The 19,097-nt window shown below is 46.2% G+C and overlaps 1 protein-coding gene across 4 annotated transcripts in view; it reads right to left on the reverse strand.

Moving 5' to 3' along the window:
• BCAS3 (BCAS3 microtubule associated cell migration factor) overlaps window positions 1-19,097 on the reverse strand; it is a 296,865-nt gene that overhangs the window by 2,965 nt on the left and 274,803 nt on the right. For 2 of the 4 annotated variants that reach the window (XM_059487010.1, XM_059487011.1), the window contains exons 23-24: window positions 17,415-17,582; window positions 12,136-12,201 (exon numbers count right to left, since the gene is read on the reverse strand). In XM_059487010.1, the coding sequence (XP_059342993.1) occupies window positions 12,136-12,201; window positions 17,415-17,582 (234 nt within the window). Of the gene's footprint in view, window positions 1-12,135; window positions 12,202-17,367; window positions 17,583-19,097 lie in introns of all 4 variants that reach the window. The other 2 variants (XM_059487012.1, XM_059487013.1) reach the window with 2 other exon arrangements.

Consider the following 19,097-nt stretch of genomic DNA (forward strand, 5'->3'; position numbering starts at 1 on the left):
GCCCGGGTGGGATTTGGGGGGATTTGGGTTTTTCTGGGTTCTGCAGGAGCTGGCAGCTCCTGTCAGCTCTGCGGGGCCTGCCAGGGGGTGGCACTGCAGAGACTGATGCCAGGCAGGGAAAGGCAGGGAGCAGGAATCCGGGATGCAGGGCTGCGGGCACAGGGCCGGGATGGGAATCCTGTCCTGGCTGTGTCCCACAGCTCCGAGCTGTCCTGAGCTCCCCTTGCAGCTGCCAGGCAGGAAAACCTGGCAATTCCTGATGGAGAGGGACAAAAAGCAGGGCACAGGAGGGGCAGAGGCTCTGCAGAGCATTTCCCAGCCCAATCCAGGTTAGGGGGTGCCAGGCTAAACCCAGGGAGCTCCCACATGCGAGCTGCCATCCCTGGGCACACATTCCCCATGGAATCCCAGTGCTCTCTCACAGCCCAGCTCTCTCTCTGGAACTAATTACCAGGCAGGCAGACGAGCAGTGAATTCTGATACCCGAGGAAGCCCTGGAAAAGTGCTTGGCTGCCACAGGGAGCTCTGCTGTGCTCAGGAAATTGGGCTCTTGCCCTCACCCTGGCTGGCTCTGCAGCGTGGCTGGGTCACACCAGGGGGGCAATTAGCCATGACATGGTCACCAGGGACCACCTGCCCACACAGCTGAGCCTGCACACAGGCAGAACAGCCTGTGCTCCCCCAAACTGCTCTGTTTCATTAATAAAAAATAATAATAATAAAAAAATCCAGTGTATGTTATTATTGTTCCTCCCAGCCCCTAGAGCACAGCACAGGAACAGCAATGAGATTCCCATGGGAAGCACAGACCAGACTGGGAATGGCTCCGTGGCATGGGGACACCCTTCCTGTCACAGGGGGAAAACTGCAGGACAATTTCTCGCAGATCTGGAGAGACCAAGCAAGTGCAGCAGGAGCTGCAGGGTGGGGCTGTCAGGAGAGACAGGTCCCTAAAGCCACCCTGGGATGGGACAGCTAAAAAACCTGGAAGGACCTGATGTCACACAGTCAGACCACTGGGACAACACAAAAAGGAGCAAATCTCCATGAGAAGGAGGGGAGTGGGTGTCAGGAGAGCCCAGAGCAGCAGGACCAGGGAGCAGCAGCACCCCAGGGCTGCCCAGGCAGTGATTCCCTCCTCTCCAGTGGAGTTAGGCCAGGAATGGACTTGGCCCCAGCAAGTCTGAGGGTTATTGTATCTGCATTCCCCCATGCACACACTGTCGAGATGTATTAACTTCCTTAAATGTACCAGTGAAACAACCTCTTATGATACACTTTAATGAACTTGTACAGTAGCCAACAAATTGTGCATCATATAAAACCCATTCCGCCTTATAGACTCTCTGGCTATTTTGTAATAACTGCAATTTGCTTCTGCTGAAGCAAGATAACCAGGGTTGAGAAGTCAGGCTCTGCAGAAACCTAAATATTTGATTTGGGGGGGAGTGGGTGGGAGAAGGAAGAAAGGGGCCTCTGGGAGCTATTTATGGGGTCAAAATAACATGAGACCTGCTCTTCTTGTAGCGTTTCCACCATCAAGGAAATGAAATACTGTGAGAAGACCAGCACTTGCATTATTTTGGCCCCATAAATGGCTCCCTGAGGCTTTCAGAAGCCCGTGAAAAACAAACACAAATACAAATAAATGCTAATACTGGAAACGTAAATACTAAAACCTGCCCATGTCCCCGGAGGAAACGACTCACAAAGAAGTCCTGCCTGCCCTAAAAAAAAAAAAAAAAAAAAAAAAAAAGTGAAGGAGCTGGAACATCTGCTGAAGCCATGAGGAGAAAGTCACTTCAGGGGAGCTGGGAACAGCCCTGCCTGCGCTTTTGACAGTAACAGTAATGGGCACTGCTGGCATCACCCAGGGTCCCAGAGAAACAGGATTTTCAGGGCACACACACACTTTGCACCGTGCTGGAGGCAGCAGCAGCAGTGAAAATCCTCGTGGCTGCTGGTGTGGGATGGCAAGTGGCCATCCTGAGTCCCTGGGCCAGCTCAGAGCAGCCATCCCCTCTCATGGCGCAGCTCTGGGCCTGGGGGAGCACTGGGACAGCAATGGGGCACCAGAGGAGCTGGGAGCAGATCCTGGCTGTTCCCTGCCTGCCATGGATGCCAGCAGGGCTGCCCTGCAGTGTGGAGGGTGTTCCATGAGCAGCTGGCAAGGAAACCTTGTAGGAAACGTTTATTTGTGCTGATATTCCCGAGTGCCACGCTGCAGCCAGCCTGTGCTGTCCCTTGTTCCTCTGCCCCAGCCACGCTGCTCTCCTGAGGTGCCTGCTGAGGTGGAGGGAGGAAGAAGGGGAAGAGGAGGAAGAGGAAGAGGAGGAGGAAGAGGAGGAGGAGCTGCTCTGGGCACAGCCCGGGGTCTGCAGGCCTGGGAGAGCGCTGCCGCTCGAGGCCCAGCTGCTCCCTCCATTCCAGAAAGCTCCAGGAACTGTCAAAGGACCCCATCAAATCCAAGGTACAAAGGCCTGCCAAGCCTAAATGTGAAACCATTTTATAGGGCACATTAATTCAATGCCTGAAGAAAATCTATACAGGCCTCTTTTGCCCGGAACACTCATAAATTATGCTGCCTTTCTTAGCCGTGCCGCTCTCCTGTAGTGGCCCACTCGAAGCCCTGATATCTCCTTTATGTCCACTCAAAAATCTCCTCTCCAGTGCATTATTATTTCTTCTAATGGTTTTTCCTTTCTCTCTGTTTGCCTTTCCCCTCTTTAAGCCCAGTTTCAAAACATCCCAAATCGTTTGCTGCAGGAGCTGACCCTTTCCTCTTACCTACGGAGGGGCTGCCCGGGATAAGTGATCCAATGACAGCAGCCTGATGTGTCAGGGCAGCGGGGAAGCGGCAGCAACTCTGAATACAAGAATTATTCTTCATCATCTCAAACTGTCACAACACATTACCCTCAAAGCCGCAGCTCGCTGAAGGAGTGACCCTGCACTGAATGGGAGAGTGCTCGGGGAAAGAACTAATTGTAGCCTCTTTTCACACGTCAGTCACTTTTCACAGCACCGAGCCTTTCAAGCTCAACTAATGTCAAGTTCCCTTTTCCTTTTGCTGGGCTGAGTATTTCTGATTTTTAAGGATGGCATTTTTAAAGGAACAAGGTCTCTGGTGAGGGATGAGGCCGGGGAGGGGAGGGAAGGAAGCGTCGCAGTGAGCACGCATCAGAAAGTCCATCAGACGCCCCAAGACTCGTTAGGAATTAGACAATTAACAAGTAGGAATGCAGGAAGTGGGGTAATGGCCAACAGAGCTCGAATCTCCTCGATTTCATTTCTGTCATTCACAGCAATTACTCTGGAGGACTTTTCAGGCTCTGCCGTGAGAGGGAATGTGTTCAACCCCTTCCCGAAATGAGGGACAGGAATTTTCCAGGGCTGGGGCACAGACACAAGGTGCTGCTCACCAAACCCACCTCTCCCCATCCACGGGGGCTTCTGAATAAACTAAATAAGCTAAAAGGCAAAAATTTAAGCCTGTTTTTAAAATCAGACATTTCCCTTTCGTTTTGGAGGAGAGTCCCTGCTGAGAGAGCTCTGGGAATGCCAGCCTGGTCCATGATCTGGGGCAGGCACACATAAGGGCCCTCCACAGCTCCTTGTCTGACTGGAATCCTGACAGATTCTGTGGCAAGGATATTTTTTCACGCTTACATTTACACAATGCCCATCATAGGGGACTTGCAGAACTGTCTGGGGCTTCCCGAGTGTTATTTATTAACTGTAATGAATAATAATTATGGAGCTTCTGCCATCTGGATTCTCACTCAAAAGGGCCCTATTTAAAAGGAACGCTAAAAGGCAATTTGTATTAACACAATGGAAGTCTTGAGGATCTCTTAAACTGTTTGTAATTTACACAACGCTCCCCAGTGAATGGGTGAGTTAAACATTTTAATTTCCCTGATTGCTGCTGAAGGGAGCGGGATGCGCTCCCCTCAGGAGCTCACACGGGCACTTGTGCAGGAAAGGCTCCATCCTTCAGGATTCAGACAACATCCCGAACTCTGCTGGGTGCTTTTGGCACTGTTTCTGCAGGAAACATTCACTCTGAGCACCATCCCTGTGCCCAGGGCAGCGGGAGCTGCTGCTGGGACACACAAGGTGGAGAAGAACTCAAGAAGAACTGATGTGAGCTGGGGAACCACACTGGGATGAGGAAATATCAGAGTACTGGGAAATTACATCAATTACATCGCTGCTACTGCACTTGGAGGTTTTTCTTATTTCCCTTTTTATTTTTTATGAAATGCAATTATGCTAACGAGGGAGCTCTAATTATAATCCATCTCCAGCACCCTTGGCGGCTGCTCGGAGCGAGGGGCTCTGGGGATCTGCTGGCAGGGAGGGCACAGGGGGGCACTGCACCCCCAGGGCAACCTGTGCTCTTGGGGATTTGGATGAACAAAAATTGTAATATTCAACTGCAGTGAAATGACAGCACTGAGTCCTCGTTAAAAATCTTAATTTTTCCAAGTTGGTTTTGATTTAAGATGGCCAGAAATTTCTGGGCAAATGTGTGTTGCTCCTTTCCGGAGGGAGCGCAGGCAAAAAGTCAGTTCCCAGTTTTATATATGGCTATGATTACAATTTCCCAGTTTTATATATTGCTATGATTACAATTTCAGCTTATTATGATAATGTTCCAAAGTCAGTTAAAGCTGCTCTCTGCCCCAAGCCTTGTTCACCTGCACTCAGCACAGTGGGACTGACTTCCTGCCATGCTCTGGGTGACAGCCTGACACACCTCAGAAATGCTTATTCTTCCTTTTTCATAAACTCAGCAGATTCACAAAAGAGATTTTAAACTCTTTTCAAATGAGGAAATTAAAAAAAAATAAAATCATGTCATCTGAGCATGGAAAATCAATTCCTGTGTTAAAACTGTCTCATCCTGTCACAACCTGAAAGATGCTGAGATGCCACAAAAGCACCTCCATTAAATTTGCAAGTAAAGAAGACTGGGAAACACTGCCTGAGCAACTTCTGTGAAATCAGGATTCAGTGGCCTATGTAAAATATTAGTTCCTGTCAAACTGCCTTACAATAACTCCAGTGCTGAATCCACCCAGAGCTGGCTCGTGCCATGCACTTGGAGATGAAAGCTGGCATCCTGGAACAAAGGTGGCAGCAAGGAGATGGGGAAAGGAGAGATCCAGGGGAATGGAGACAGAGCCTTGTGAACATCAGAGTCCCTCTGAGAGCCCAAATCTCATTCCTAGTGCCTGATTTCACTGCAGGGATGCCAAACAATTTAACACTTGCACAACAGGGAGGACACCTGAGCTTACAGAAATGCCCAGGTCTGCTTCAGTACAAAGAGATCAGTGAGAAAAGGACAAGACTTCCTGCAAGAACTTCTAAACAGGTTGTTTACTCCTTTAAAAAGAGCAAATGTGACCTGAGTCCATGGAGTAGGAGACCCAAGACTCTGGCATCTGGCCAGACTTGACTCTGAGCATTTTATGGAAGGTTAAAAGTGCACCAGATAAAGGATTGGTATTTAGAGGGAGAATATTCTTCAAGATAGGCACTTTCACAATGACTTCCAGTGCTTTTAAAAAATAATCTCAAGTTTCCTAGAGCTGTATATTTTTGTAAAGAGGTTTAGGATGTTTTCCTACATAAACGGCTCTTCAGAAGGATGAGTTGCCCATTTCAGCCAGCATGTGAAATCTCAAAAGGTAGGACAGCCAAATAGAAAATAATTTCTGCAGCCCATCACATCCTGCAAGCCTACAACTCCTTGTGCAAGATTTACAGATGAGGTTTTTGAATGAATATGCAGCAGTGCTTGGGTTTAAAGGAATTCTGTCTTACCCCATCCTGAAAGTTTCACTGTGCTGCTACTCCAAATTCCTGTAAGATATCCTATGTGGAATACATGATTTCCTGTGCCAGCCAGCGTGTGTGGACAAGTTTTTGGATGCACTTAGGCAGAACTATCTTGCATCTTTGGTTACGCAAGCAGCACATCTGTGTATATCAGACCAAAAGCATTTGCAGAGAAAACACTGTATTAAAATTCCTGGGTTTGCTCTCTCATTCCCAGGGTTATGGGAGTGCCTTGGATTGCTCAACACTGACCCCTCTGTCAGCCTCTAGTCCACGAAGGAAATTACAAATGCAAAGTAAAATGCATGTTTATGACACCTACCACGTCCTGCACCCACTGAACCCTGGGGATATTGCTCAGAAATGCTGGAGGCAATGCTCCTATTCCTGGAACATCTTCTGGCCAGAGCAGGTGTGGATCTGAGCATCCCCCTTCCCTCCAGAGCTGGAGTCACTCGTGTTTCAGGACACAGAGGTAAGGACAGGGATGGCCAGGAGCCCCCAGGGAGTGCTGGGCTCCCTCCTCCTCCTCCCTGGGCTCAGCCAAACAGTGCCAGCAAAAACCTGGGTTAGGAAATGCTGCCTGAAGGTCAAACCCACAAACCTGGTGATGACCTTGGGGTCTGAGCAGTGACTGCTGACACTCTGCATGAGAGTTTCACACCTGACCCTCCAAATTTCAGTTCCTTTCCCATCTAAGACCTAATTCTCTCCTCTCTGTGATGCCACCTCAGCATTTGGCCTCCTTAAAGGCAGGAAGGGAGCCCTGGGGTGGACTCAGTGCTCAGAGAGCCTCTGTGCAGCTCCCACATGTGCTCTCTGTGCTCTGACACACACGCACTGCTGAGCTGATTTTAAAAGTATAGGATTACAAAGCAAAGCCATTCTGGCACAACTTCTAGTGCTTCTGACACAAAGTGGCCTTTTGGGCCAGGCAGAGGCTCTGGGCTGCTCCCCTGGTGCAGATTGATGCTGAGGAGGAAGCTAGACCAGACTGGAATTTGGGTTTGATTCAAAGAAAAAGTTAAAAAGTTTTGGGCGGGGAGCAGATGCTCAGCTGGTCCAAATCAGGAGAGTTTTGCTGAAGCTCACGAAATGATGTCACCCCAGCCTCAGCCCTGGCTGCTCATCTAAACACTTCAAGGCTCTTGAGCTGGGAGAGCTCAGGTGGAGCTCAGGATCAGTCTCCTCCTCCCACTGCCCTGGCAGAGGTTGAGTGTCACAGGAGCTCCAAACCCATCCAAACCATCCCAGCTCCAAATGCAATTTATTTAGTCTATTCACTCAATTTTTAAAAAGGTGATGTTGACATGGCTGCTTCAAGCAGACCAGCTTTGTAAACACAGCCCTGATTTTACAGAGCACTCAGAGCTTGCAGCCATTCCCTTAAAATCACAGCTCTACCTTGACTGAGCATTAACCCAGCCTGGAAAAACAGCACACAGTCTTGTGGGCTCTTTCTCTTGCAGGGCTGCTTGAGGCTCTCAATTATATTTATATTTATATTTATATTTATATTTATATTTATATTTATATTTATATTTATATTTATATTTATATTTATAATCGATAATTATTTTCATATTTATAGTTATATATATTAAAATATCTATAGAAATAATATATAAAATTATAGATATAATATACATACAATAAAATATATTTAAAATATTATAATATATTTAAAATACATATTATATTTAATAAATATAAATATAGAAAATTATATAATATATAATATAGAATGTATCATATATAATATATATAGTATATAAATATATAAAATATATAAAAGTATGGTTTTTCATATATATATATATATATATATATATATATATATATATATATATATATATATATATATATAATCTCTCTTATTTACATAGCTCCAAATTCTGATGTGGGACATAAATATCAAAGAGCCTTGATAAAAATGGCATTCAAAGCTTAATTTGCCGCTTTGTTCACGGAGCTGTTGAACACAGCAATTCACATTTGTGCTCCTGAAACCAGAAGGCAGCTGGAAATAGTAAATTCAAGGTTTTTGCTTTTTGAAAGTCATATTTTAAAAATTGTTCCAAGCACTGATTCTATTACACTCCATCTTTGTAGCTGCACTCTTACAAACGTGGGGATGAGCTGCAGCTGGTGGAGGAGCTGGTGGAAGGCAACCCTGTGTGAAACCTGAAAAACCTAATGGCAAACCAAGGCATTCCTCTGGTCACAGCCCCCAGAAAAAGCAATTTAAATCATGATTCTGCCCTGCATTTAAGCACCTGGCAGTGAAATTCACACAAGTGCCCTCTCCTTGTGTTGTGCTCCTCTGCAGACGTTTTGCTCCCATTTTGGTGGGTGACCAGCCACATTTCCAAAAGATAAACCAAAGAGAAAACACAGTCCTGGCATGATTTAACCCTTTTTTTTTTTTTTTTTCCAGAGGGTGTGGATAAAAGTAGCCCTGAGTGGAGGACAAAAAGCACCCCCAAATTTAACATCAGGGATCTGTCCCTGCACAATTCACCTCCCACTGCTGCCTCCGTGGCTGCAGGTGAGGGAAGAAGGCTGCAAGGTTAATTTGTCTCTTGATTTGTGCTTCCAAATTAATTTCTACCTGACAAGGTGGGGAACAGCTGTGCCATGTGGGAATAGATGGGAGAAGCCACCCATGGGGAATGCTGTGCTCTGCCTGAGGAGAATTCCAGCACAGCAACACATCCAAGCCTCTCCACAACACAGGGCAGTGGAATCTTTTCAGGAAAATTCCACCATTTCCATTTCCACCCCAACCAGGGCTCTCCACCCCAGTCCCTCTGGCTCCTGCATCCCCTGCTATGCCCCTGAGCTGGAGCAGAGCCTTCCCACAAAAAACATCTTTGGAAAGGGTCAGAAAAGTGATACTGACCATTTGTCTTTCACAACACCATCGAGTTTTGGTGTAAACACAGAGTTCATGTCTTGGGCAGTTACTGAGAAAGTCACTGGCCAAGGGAACAACAAATAAATATCCCAAATAAGTAAATAAACAAATAAAAGAAGATGGCGTTTAAGCTGTGGGGGTCTTTTTGGGAAATGGCATGAAATGGGTCACACAGAAAAAGGCAGCACAACTTTTACAGAGCCCCATTTTTACTGAAAGAATCTCCCTTTTGGAGGCTCAGCTACCTGCAAGAACATCTGCAGGGGGCTGAACACATTCCCCTTTTATGGGGAACCTTCAAACAGGGTTTCTTCATTTTCAAAACGTTCCCAACCAATTTGTCATTTTCCTTCCTCTTCATTTTTTTTTTTGGTCAGTGGATGGTGCACACAAAATTGAGCAATAATAACCAGAGGAGGATGAAAACTGCAGCTTGAGAAGGAGCTCAGGATATGATTCCTCCTCACCGGATGCCTGGAAGATGTCACTGAAATTCCCTCTCCCTTAGTGCAACCCGTGTGGAGCCAATATGAACTCCCAGCAAAGTGCTTAAAACCCCATTATTTATAATAACTGTTAAATGATGAGACATTGTTTACCCAGATTGGAAGATAAATTCTCACTTACAGAATGCTCGCCTGACCGTCCTGAACGTCATCTGGTTTTTATTTAAATGCAAAATGAAATTAGGCTCCCAATAACACAGCAGAAGAATTCAATAAGATGGGGCTTTTCACTTACAGTTTAATATTAACATTTTCCCATAAATGTTAATGAATAAAAGTCTACTGTTTTATATATTATCCATGGTGGGGAGACAGCAGGCTAGGGATGGAAGGAAAGCTAATCTTTTCATACCACAAATTAGGATATATACTTCAAGGAGGACTAAGTGTTCCCAGCACTGCCAGGGACCTGGCCCCAACCCTCCTTCCCCTGGGGGCAGCCACCAGAGCTGATCCCATGGGGATGCTCAGGGAGTCTCCACTGATCACCGAGATCCTCCCCCAGCCCAAATCCCTTTGGCTTTGCTTCTCATTTTCCCTGGCCCTCTCTTTCTGCCTGCACACTGTGAACATCAAACACCCGACACCATCACTGTCCAGCACGTCCTGATGCTCTCAGACTCCAGCATGGAGAACAAGGCAGGATTACTGGGAAAATCAGGTGGCTCTTTGTGTGATATCCTGTCAGAGAAGGGTGCAGGGGTGATGGGAGGTGAGGGCACAGCTGCAGGCCACAGTGACAGGGAATGATCCAGCATCCAAAGGGAGAAGCACCAGGAGCAGAGTGGCTGAGAGTGCTGGAAGCTGCAGGGCCACAGGGTTGGCTCACACTGCAACCTTTGCATTGCCTTGGCACTTGACTTCCCACTTACTGCAGAGGGTTTGCTGTGTTAATGTCTATTTTGCTGTTTGGTGACTCATACTTCACCCTACCTCTCTAATGAGTGTTCATTTAACAGTTTGACTGCTTAACAATTTATTGCACAAATGGGTTTCCATTCCACAGCCTGCTCTCCCATCTCCCCTGGAGAGGGGAATGCATTGTTTATGAGATCTCTGTGATGGCCTGTGCTGCACATCCCAAAAATCAGCAAATACTCAACGGCTCTCTGGGGCTGCTGGGCTTGGGAGGAGGGACAGGAACTGTCTTGTCTTTATTCTGCCACCACCTCAGCAGCTGCAAGAGGTTTTGGCTCACAAAACAGCTGTAAAAATACCAGTCCTGGTTCAAATGCTGGGACCCGAGGGCTCTTATACTTACTGAGAGAGATATGCCTGCCATAAGTCATATCCTACACAAAAACACCATAGAAAGACTCCTAAAAGGAATGACAAGGTAATTATAGGAATTACAGATGGAAAAATCCCCTTGTCTCTGCCCCCTTCCCAGTGTGGGACCGCTCGGTGTGGGGCAGGCTTCAGGCCTCAGACTTTTAAAGGGAAGATTTAATAAACACTGAGAAATATTTCCAAATATTTAGAAAACCCAAAATAACACATTTCCAAGCCAAGCTGTGCAAACAGAAAATGAATTTAGAAAACTTGTTAAAAACCCAACAGCTTTTGCGTGCACCAAAGCATGTTTGGGTAGCAGGAATCACCTCGTGGGCAGGATGCTGCAAGCAGAGCTGGAGGATGCTCAGCCCTGGTGCAATACCTACCATGGCTCTCCTCTTGCTGCCCCTGGAATCACCAGCAGAAGCCTCAGGGATGCAAAAAGCTCCATGCTTTAGGAGGGACTCAGCAGACAATTAAATGTGAGCAAAGCCAAGCTAGACAGGACAGAGCTTTGAATTTTCCTGTGAAATTCTGAAGCACTGCAGTTAATTTGCTTAATCATTAGGAGGAAAAACCACAACCCCCAGCGAACCAAAAAAAACCCCAACACAGCAGCAAATCTGCAAGGAAAAAAGGGAATTGTGTCTCTGTTCACTGCTTTTGAGACAAAGCACTGGAAGAAAAATGTCCAGTTCCAATAATGTCATAACCTGATTACAGCCTGACCAGAAGAGCTAAAACACTTGCAGAACAATGAGTAAGAAATTAAGTTTTAAATTGAGTGCTGGCCCTATCTCGTGTCACTTCTTTATGTTCCAGTGGAAAGGACAGTGCTGAGCTCATTTCATATCGAGCAGAGTGAGATGCCTGGATGCAGACACCATTTAGTCATCTCCTATATGTTCCTCCCCATTTCTTTCTCTGGGAGGAATGACAAATCCAGGAATGTGACTGCACTTTGTTTTATTATGATATTGATTTTCCCTGCAGAGGGGAAAGTGCATTTATCCCCCAGGTCTGTGTGCTGGCAGGGAAGGGTTAACAAAATGTTTATCACAAAGCTGGCTTCAGAGTTGAAAGTAATGTGATCAGTAATGAATTTTGTGTTACATTAGGTTGTATAAATGGACAGACAAGCGCAGACAACAAGTGGCCAGGAGTCGGGGCTAATCTAATGATGTAAAAATAGAGACAGCACCAATTATACTTGGGGCCAGCTCAGAGCTCCTGCAGGGACTGCAAATGAATAGGTACAAATCAAATTACTGACTAATAGACGCACTACAAGAGAGGGCAGTCAATGCTAAATACATTAGGGCCTTGTGACCTCTCTGCTCTGAACAGCAGAATCCTAAATTTGACTTAAAAAAAATCAAAGAAACTCTTGCTCATTTAAGGAGAGCAACAGAACAATGTTATTTGTGAAATGACTTGAGACACTTTGATATTTTTTGGTTTGTCCCCCTATGGCCATGTTAGGTACGTGGCCCTTGGAAAGCTGAGAGAGGGTTTGCTTTTAGAACAAGGGAAAACACTTTTTGTGCAAAAGTTAAGACCTGATAACAACACAGTTATGTTACATACCAAAACATTTCAAAGCCATGTGCCTCTTTGTGGTGATGTTTTTTACTGCTACTTCACCGGCTGTGTCTGTATCAAAAATAAAATATTTCTTAAATAAAAAGGCCTTGATTTAATAAGAAGAAAAAGAAAAGGAATCTCCCCACACCACAGTTGATAATAGGTAAATGCAGTTGATCAAGATTGTTATCAAATGGCAGAAAGTCAGAGGTGTCTTGTGGCATCAGTGCTCCCGTTAGAATTTTCCTACAAACAGTAATGAACCTGAATTCACATCAGAAATATTCATGGTATCAGCATTCACACCCTCTCCCCCTGAAATAATGCATGACCTGGAAGAAATTCCAGTAAAACCTCCCAGGGCTGGTGGCAAGATTGGATTTGGAGACATGGGAAACGACTGGGAAATTAAAAATGTCCTTGTTGGACCTGCCCAGGGCTGTGGGATGGGGCTGCTCAGGGACACCCTTAGACAGGAGAGAGTAAAAATCCCACACTGAAGTGTCTGAAATCCCAAAATGTGTGCAAGGTCAATGCTCCTCTCATCCAGTACTTCCAAAATGGTGGCTCCTAAAGAGTCTGAATTTTCCTTTCTTTTCAACCAGGCCCATCCAAATAAACCTTTTGTAGGAAGAACTGAGCTCCCAGACTTATTGGAGGGGGTAATTTAATCTCTGACCCTGGGATGAATATTGTGAAAGTTCAAAGGCTGCTTTTAGCATCGATGTTATTTGATCCACCAGTGGGTTTGCTGCCCAAGCTGGTTTTGCACTGAACCTATGCAGAAATCTCCTGGCAGAAATGCTCTTCAGGGGGAAAATAATTTACTCTGTGTATCTGTAGCCCATGTCTGAGTTAGGATAAAACACAGTTGAGGAGAAAGAAGGGGAAATTGTCTTAGAAAGATTAAAGAGGAAGGCAGAAAGGAAAGAAGGGAGGGAGGGAAGGAGAGAGGGAGGGGAAGGCACCACTGAAAGCTCTACCTCTGTAAAGGGTTAATCCCATTCCTCAATGTACAGGTACATCAATGTCCAGGTGGCTGCTGATCCTTGAATAAAGCCTGTGAGCATGGGTATTTTCTCCTCTGGACAAAACCCCAGGAAGGATGGTCCTGGAACAGGAGCCACCTTGCTCTCCTCCCTTTGCTTCCACCTCAGCCAGGCACTGCAGGAAATGTGTGACTTCCCTTCTCCAGCCCCCAGATCTCTCAGGAAGGTTCCAAACCCATCCCTCTGCAAAGCTCAGAGGTGTCCAGATGCAAGTTAGGCTCAGCCTTGGGGCTCTGGCTGGGGACCAGGACCCAAAGTGCCCAGAGCCCCAATCCTGGGTATCCTACAGGCCATTCCCTAACACACATCTAATTAGCTCCACTTACTTACATCCCATTAATCAGGTTAAAGAGTTTGCTTCAACATATGAGCTTCCTTCAGCGTATTATGAGCCTGTTGATGAAATTTGGAAGGAATCCAGGCAGTTTCCTGAGGGCCAGAGGTGCTCCTCCCTGTGCCACCTGTGGGTGAGGGCTGACCTGGAGGCTTGCAGGAGTTTTGGAAGAAAGATGCATCTCAAAAACCATCCTGCTGCTCCCCTACCATAGGCTGATTTCAAATATTAAGCCTAGAAGTGATCAAAATACACTGGAAAGCTTAAAATGTACTTGCTGAAGGAGTAGGTAAGCAGAGGATTTATTAATTACAGTATTTTTGGAGGGAAAGATTTCTAGCCTGAGCTGATAATTCCTTCCTGTCCAGTTTGAGTGGAATCCTGTCAGGGATATTTGTCTTCTGGAAGCAGAGTTTCATAAATCACAGTCCTAGGGTGGTTTTTTTGGGGGGGGGAATGCAATATGAAGCTCCAGCACACACTTAAGAACTGCACTGCAAATGTAAATATTGTAGCTGCTTGAAAACAAAGCTCTGCAAGCAAAAGAGGGCACTGACCACTAACATTTGTGTCTAGACTTGCATTTTTTTTTTCTTTTCAGTGAGAGTTTGACAGAAACTGGAACAGCAAAAACATCTTTTTTGCATCTTTGCCAATTTATGCCTTCCTTGGAATTAAATGTGTATCTGGGCTGACAGCTTATGTACAGCAGACTCCACTTCAGATAGACATGGGTCATCTGAATAATTGGATAACAAGGGGAAAAGCTGGTTTCCCAATCAAGCCAGCTAGCTGGACAACTGCAGTTATCATTTAGGTCACAAGGAAAGGAGGTTTTTGGGGGCTGTTTCCAGCCCTGGTTCTTCTCCCACCCTGTATCCGACAGCCCTTGGCACGGAGTCAGAGGTGGAACAGCCCCATCCAATCCCCCTTCCTGCAATGCCAGATTATTCCTGATGTTTTCAGCATCCTCCAGCTGGATGTTTGTGCTGTGACCAACTTTTGGGTATTTCTGCCTCTGCCAGTGGCCAGAGCCAGGTTGGTGTTGCCACCCCTGCTTTGCAATGCAATGGGGCAGGTACAAAACAGAGATTGTGGGAATGTCAGCTCTCCAAAGAGGTCTGTGCACCACGAGCACACACTCCCTGCACACCCCTGCAGCCTATCAGCCCTGATTTCTATATAAACCTACGTGTCAGCTATGCCCTAACAGTTAAGGCATTAAAAGAATCTACTTATCTCCTGCCATTAAGTGCATGTCAGGACCAGTCGAGCACTTGACAAAGTCTCACTGTCCACCCTACTGCCCAGTTTGTGTCCACACATTGGACCCCAGCACAGCACATGCACGGATCTTCAAATTCCCAGCTAGAAATATTCATTAGTTTGTGCTGAAGTTTGAGTAAGATTTTGCAAGTTTTGTTAAAACTCTGCAAAATCCATTTAAGGACTGAAGAGAATGCACAGAGCACAATCAGAGGTTAAAGCATGCAAAACATAAAGGTGTGAATAAATTAAATTATTTTAGGATTATTAAAAGGATTATAAATTCCACAATTTTGAAGAAATATAAACACTGGTTTTGAAAGAAGCAGCAAGACAGAAATCAGTTACCAACAAACAAACCTCCAGTGCCCTTTCTGCTGAACTCTTTGCTGTCATTTCACTGTGGTGAGTGGGCAGCAGAGAACCCAAGGAGGAAAACTGAGTTTTTTCAAAGACAATTCAGTTCAGCCAAGCTTGGTTATGATATAAGTGGTTTGAGGGAAGTGAAAACTCTCCTACTTGTTATGAGCCAACAAAGACACCTCTTTTTTGAAGTGAGGGTAATGCAGCTCCATGCTTATCTCTGCCCATTTATTAGGCAGCAGACAGATGAGAGCCCTGTGGTGGAATGGTGCTGGCAGCCAGCTCCAGCCCTCTCCCTCAGTGAGTGCAGCTCTCCAGGTACATCTGAGCAGGAGGGAACTTTTTCTGTCTGTCTGCTAAAGAGGAACAGCTCAAGAGCTGTTAGGGGATGGAAGTGGAAAGGGCACGGGAGTTCACCCTCTTATCACCAGGTTTTCTCTGCTGCTCTGAGTCACCACATGCCCAAATCCTGAGAATAAAGTGTGTTAGTGGTGGAGAGAGTCCCAGGACAGGCAGGGCAGCACAGAGTGTTAATGACAGGGAGAGGAGGGTGCTGGGATGGGGTGAGCTGGGTCAGTGCTCATGTTACTCATTATTGCTGCGTAAAATCGCTGCTCTGAGATGGCATCTATCTTACACTCATTAGGGAGATTTATGGGGCTGGGGCAAGGGCTGGGAGAAATCTCTCTGGATGAATATTAACTCAGTGATGGCATCTCTATAAACAGCTCCTTTCTGTCTTTACACCTGCAGGACTCTGAGCCTCATGCCAAAGAAGCTGGCACTGGCTGCCATCAGGAAGGAAAATACAGAGCCCTGTCTCTGACAAAGTTCTTGCTTTACAATATAATACACTGTCAAGTCTCCAGGGCAGCCAGTCACCCTAACCTGGCACATCTGGAAGGCTTCAGCTTTCAGAGGAGCTATTCCCCTCACCTTTCCCCTTCCACACACAGCCTGAGGGGTGCTGACCCATTATCAGCAGTGGACACCCTCCCAAAGTTCACACTGATCACAGCCTGGGTCAGTGAGTGATGAAATATGTGCCTTTCTCTATTTTCATAGCCTGCTTCTTCCACCTTCCCAGCCCTTTACAGACATGAGCTGATTGAAGTCCACACCAGCAATGTGAGGGAGGCACTCTGTCCTCAGTGCACTGGTGGCAAAAAGCTGGTGAGGATTTGCACCAGGGTGCAGCAGAGCCACCCTTAGTGCTCAACCAAGCCTCTCAGTTAATTCCAAATCTAACTCCTTTGGTTTCATCTCTCTCAAGATGGAAAGCAGAGGAAGGACAGCTGGCAAGGTGACCAGCTGGGTTATGGAGGGGTTTCTGCTGCCTGGACCTACAGACAAGGGCTAAAATCCTGCTCCTCACATCCCCCTCCTCCAGGCTGTGGGAAGCTGCTGCAGTTTGGTACCTGCTCCACAGAGAGCCAAGTCAGGATGAGCCCTGATGGAGCTCGAGGAACAGGGAGAGCTCAGAGCAGCACAAGACCCTCAGTGATACATGAGGGCAAGAGCAAAAGGAAGAGACAGATCCTGCTCTTCCTGAAAGATCCATAGGTGGGCATTCCCACACCTTGCTGCTGGTTTCTCCTCTTTTGCCTTCCCAGGGAAGCTGCCAGGAGAGTGACAAGTGAGTTGGCAGCTGAGGTTAGGGGCCAGCATCACTCTGAGGTGTTTTTACTGGAGGTGTTTTTTGGAACAAGTAGAAATTGATGGAGACAATAAACCCACAGTAACTGTGCTTTAATTCCTGAGCATCTCCTGCCACGGGGCCCCTCCTGACAGCCTAATCTCTGATGTGCCATTCCATTTACTTAAACAGATGATACAATTTATCAATATAATGGACACTGATGAAGATGGATTAATTTGGATTACAGAACCAGCGCTTCACAGTGGCTCTATTGAGGACACAAAATGAGGATGTGTGTGATGATGGCATTGTTTGGAGCAGGGCAGCAATCTGCACTGGAGGGGATGCAGGAGAGCCCTTGTCCTGGCTATATGATAAGGAAGCTTCATGTGCCAATATCTCAGGCTGTGTTTATGTGATCTACCACTAAGTTCCTTTTAGAAGTGACTTCTGAGATCCCCACAAAGAGAGAGAGATAGAGAGAAATAGAGAGAAATAGAGAGAGAGGGAGAGAGAGAGAGAGGAGCGTACAGAGAAAAAAAAAGCGAAACTTAAAAAAAAAAAAAAAATTAAATCAAAATCACCATTGGGTGAGATGTACGTGATCTCTGATCACACCTCTTCTTTGTACCTGTTCCTGATCCCACCATGTCCCTGCTGGGGGACTCGCACATGGCGTCGGCCAGGCGCTCGCGCAGCCCCTCCTCGCTGGGCTCCATGGAGGACATGTGGCGCAGACCGAAGCTCTCGGGCCAGCTCCCACACACCTCCAGCAGCGTCACGCTCCGGTCGAAGGCACCTGTGACACACACAGACACAGGGGACACGTGAGGGATGCTGGGGGAAATGGCTGCTCGCTTTGGAAATGCAAAAACCTTTACAAAAATACAACAAAGGAAAAGTTCGCAGCGGTGGGAACCACCCCTCATGGATACCATGCTGCCAGTTCATCTTCAAAATGGATGTTCACCCTTTTATACCCCTGGGGTTTGATCACCCAGCCATGGCCCCTCCCAAAGTCTATCACTCAGCTCTTTTTTGCCATTTATCAGCGCAAACTGCTTTCCTGTAACTGGACTGGAGGTCAGGTGTTGCCTGCCTCACCCCCTAAGCACTCCCAAGCTTTTCCATTCCCACCTGCCCTGTGGATGCCGTGGGACAGAGAGACAAATGACAAGTGTTTCTCACAGCGGCTTGTGAGAAGTTTTAGGGAGCTGGAAAGATGTGATAACCTGTTGGCTATAAACAATTTGCAGGTAGTGTTTTTCTCCTTTATTTTTCTGTTCCTCGCAAGGACAGTGTCTGAGAAAGATGTTTCTGTTAGTTAGCCAACAGAACAGAATCTATGGTACCACTCCATAAAAACCATGTGGTTCTTTTGAATAAAGCCTTCTTTGCCTTTGCTACCATCCTGCCTCTCACCTGTTCCTGTCCCAACCTCAGTGCAAGAGCGACACTGGCCCAGGTAAGGGACACCTGTGCAGCTTCTTTGTACCTGTCCTAGACACCGCAGGCTGTCTGATGGCAACAATACAGAGGAAAAGGGAACCATGGGGAGAACAGAGGGCATCTAAACTACAATAACATAACTATACATCACTGAAGCTTTTCTTAATATTCACCCAATAGTTATCCCTTAATTGTGAGAGTCAATTATCTTATTATCCATCTGTAACAGACACCCTGGCACCAGCTTCCTCCCGTGTGTGCTGTGTTTTGGGTGCCTGAAAAGCTGATTTTAGCACATGAGTTAAAGGTTAGTGTTACAGCACAGCACAGCAGAACCCTAAGTATAAACCAACTTCTATCAAGTAGCTGTAATCAAAAAGGTGAAATTAAAATATAGATTGGTATTAAAATACATAATAAATACATACTGAAATTAAAACACAGACTGGTGAGAGTCAGGAAAGCAGCACAATAACACAAATGTAAATGGCATGCAGGTATTTTTATGTTAGACAATTAGGAATTATTTTTGATCAGTCTTCCACTGGGATGCTGCAGAGATGCTTCTTCCCCCTCCTCATCTTGGACAATGGAAAGAGTAATTTTGTCTTTGCTAATGGGAAAAAAATTTACCTAAATTCCCGTTCTTGCTCTGAAACAGAGAAGAGGCAGAGCTGCCTTGTGTCTGACGAAGGAACAAATGGATCAATTCCCTCAGTCTGGAATATCTGTGGGTTTTCTCTGGGAAGTTTTAGCTCAAACGTGCTCTAACAGAGGCTTTTCTACCAGCAGCCCCTACTGAAAACTGGCTCTTGTGAGGGAGTGCACGTACCTACAAAAGATCCTTCAAATAATTCTCTGACTG

This window comes from Ammospiza nelsoni, chromosome 21, assembly GCF_027579445.1.
Source record: "Ammospiza nelsoni isolate bAmmNel1 chromosome 21, bAmmNel1.pri, whole genome shotgun sequence".
NCBI lineage: Eukaryota > Metazoa > Chordata > Aves > Passeriformes > Passerellidae > Ammospiza > Ammospiza nelsoni.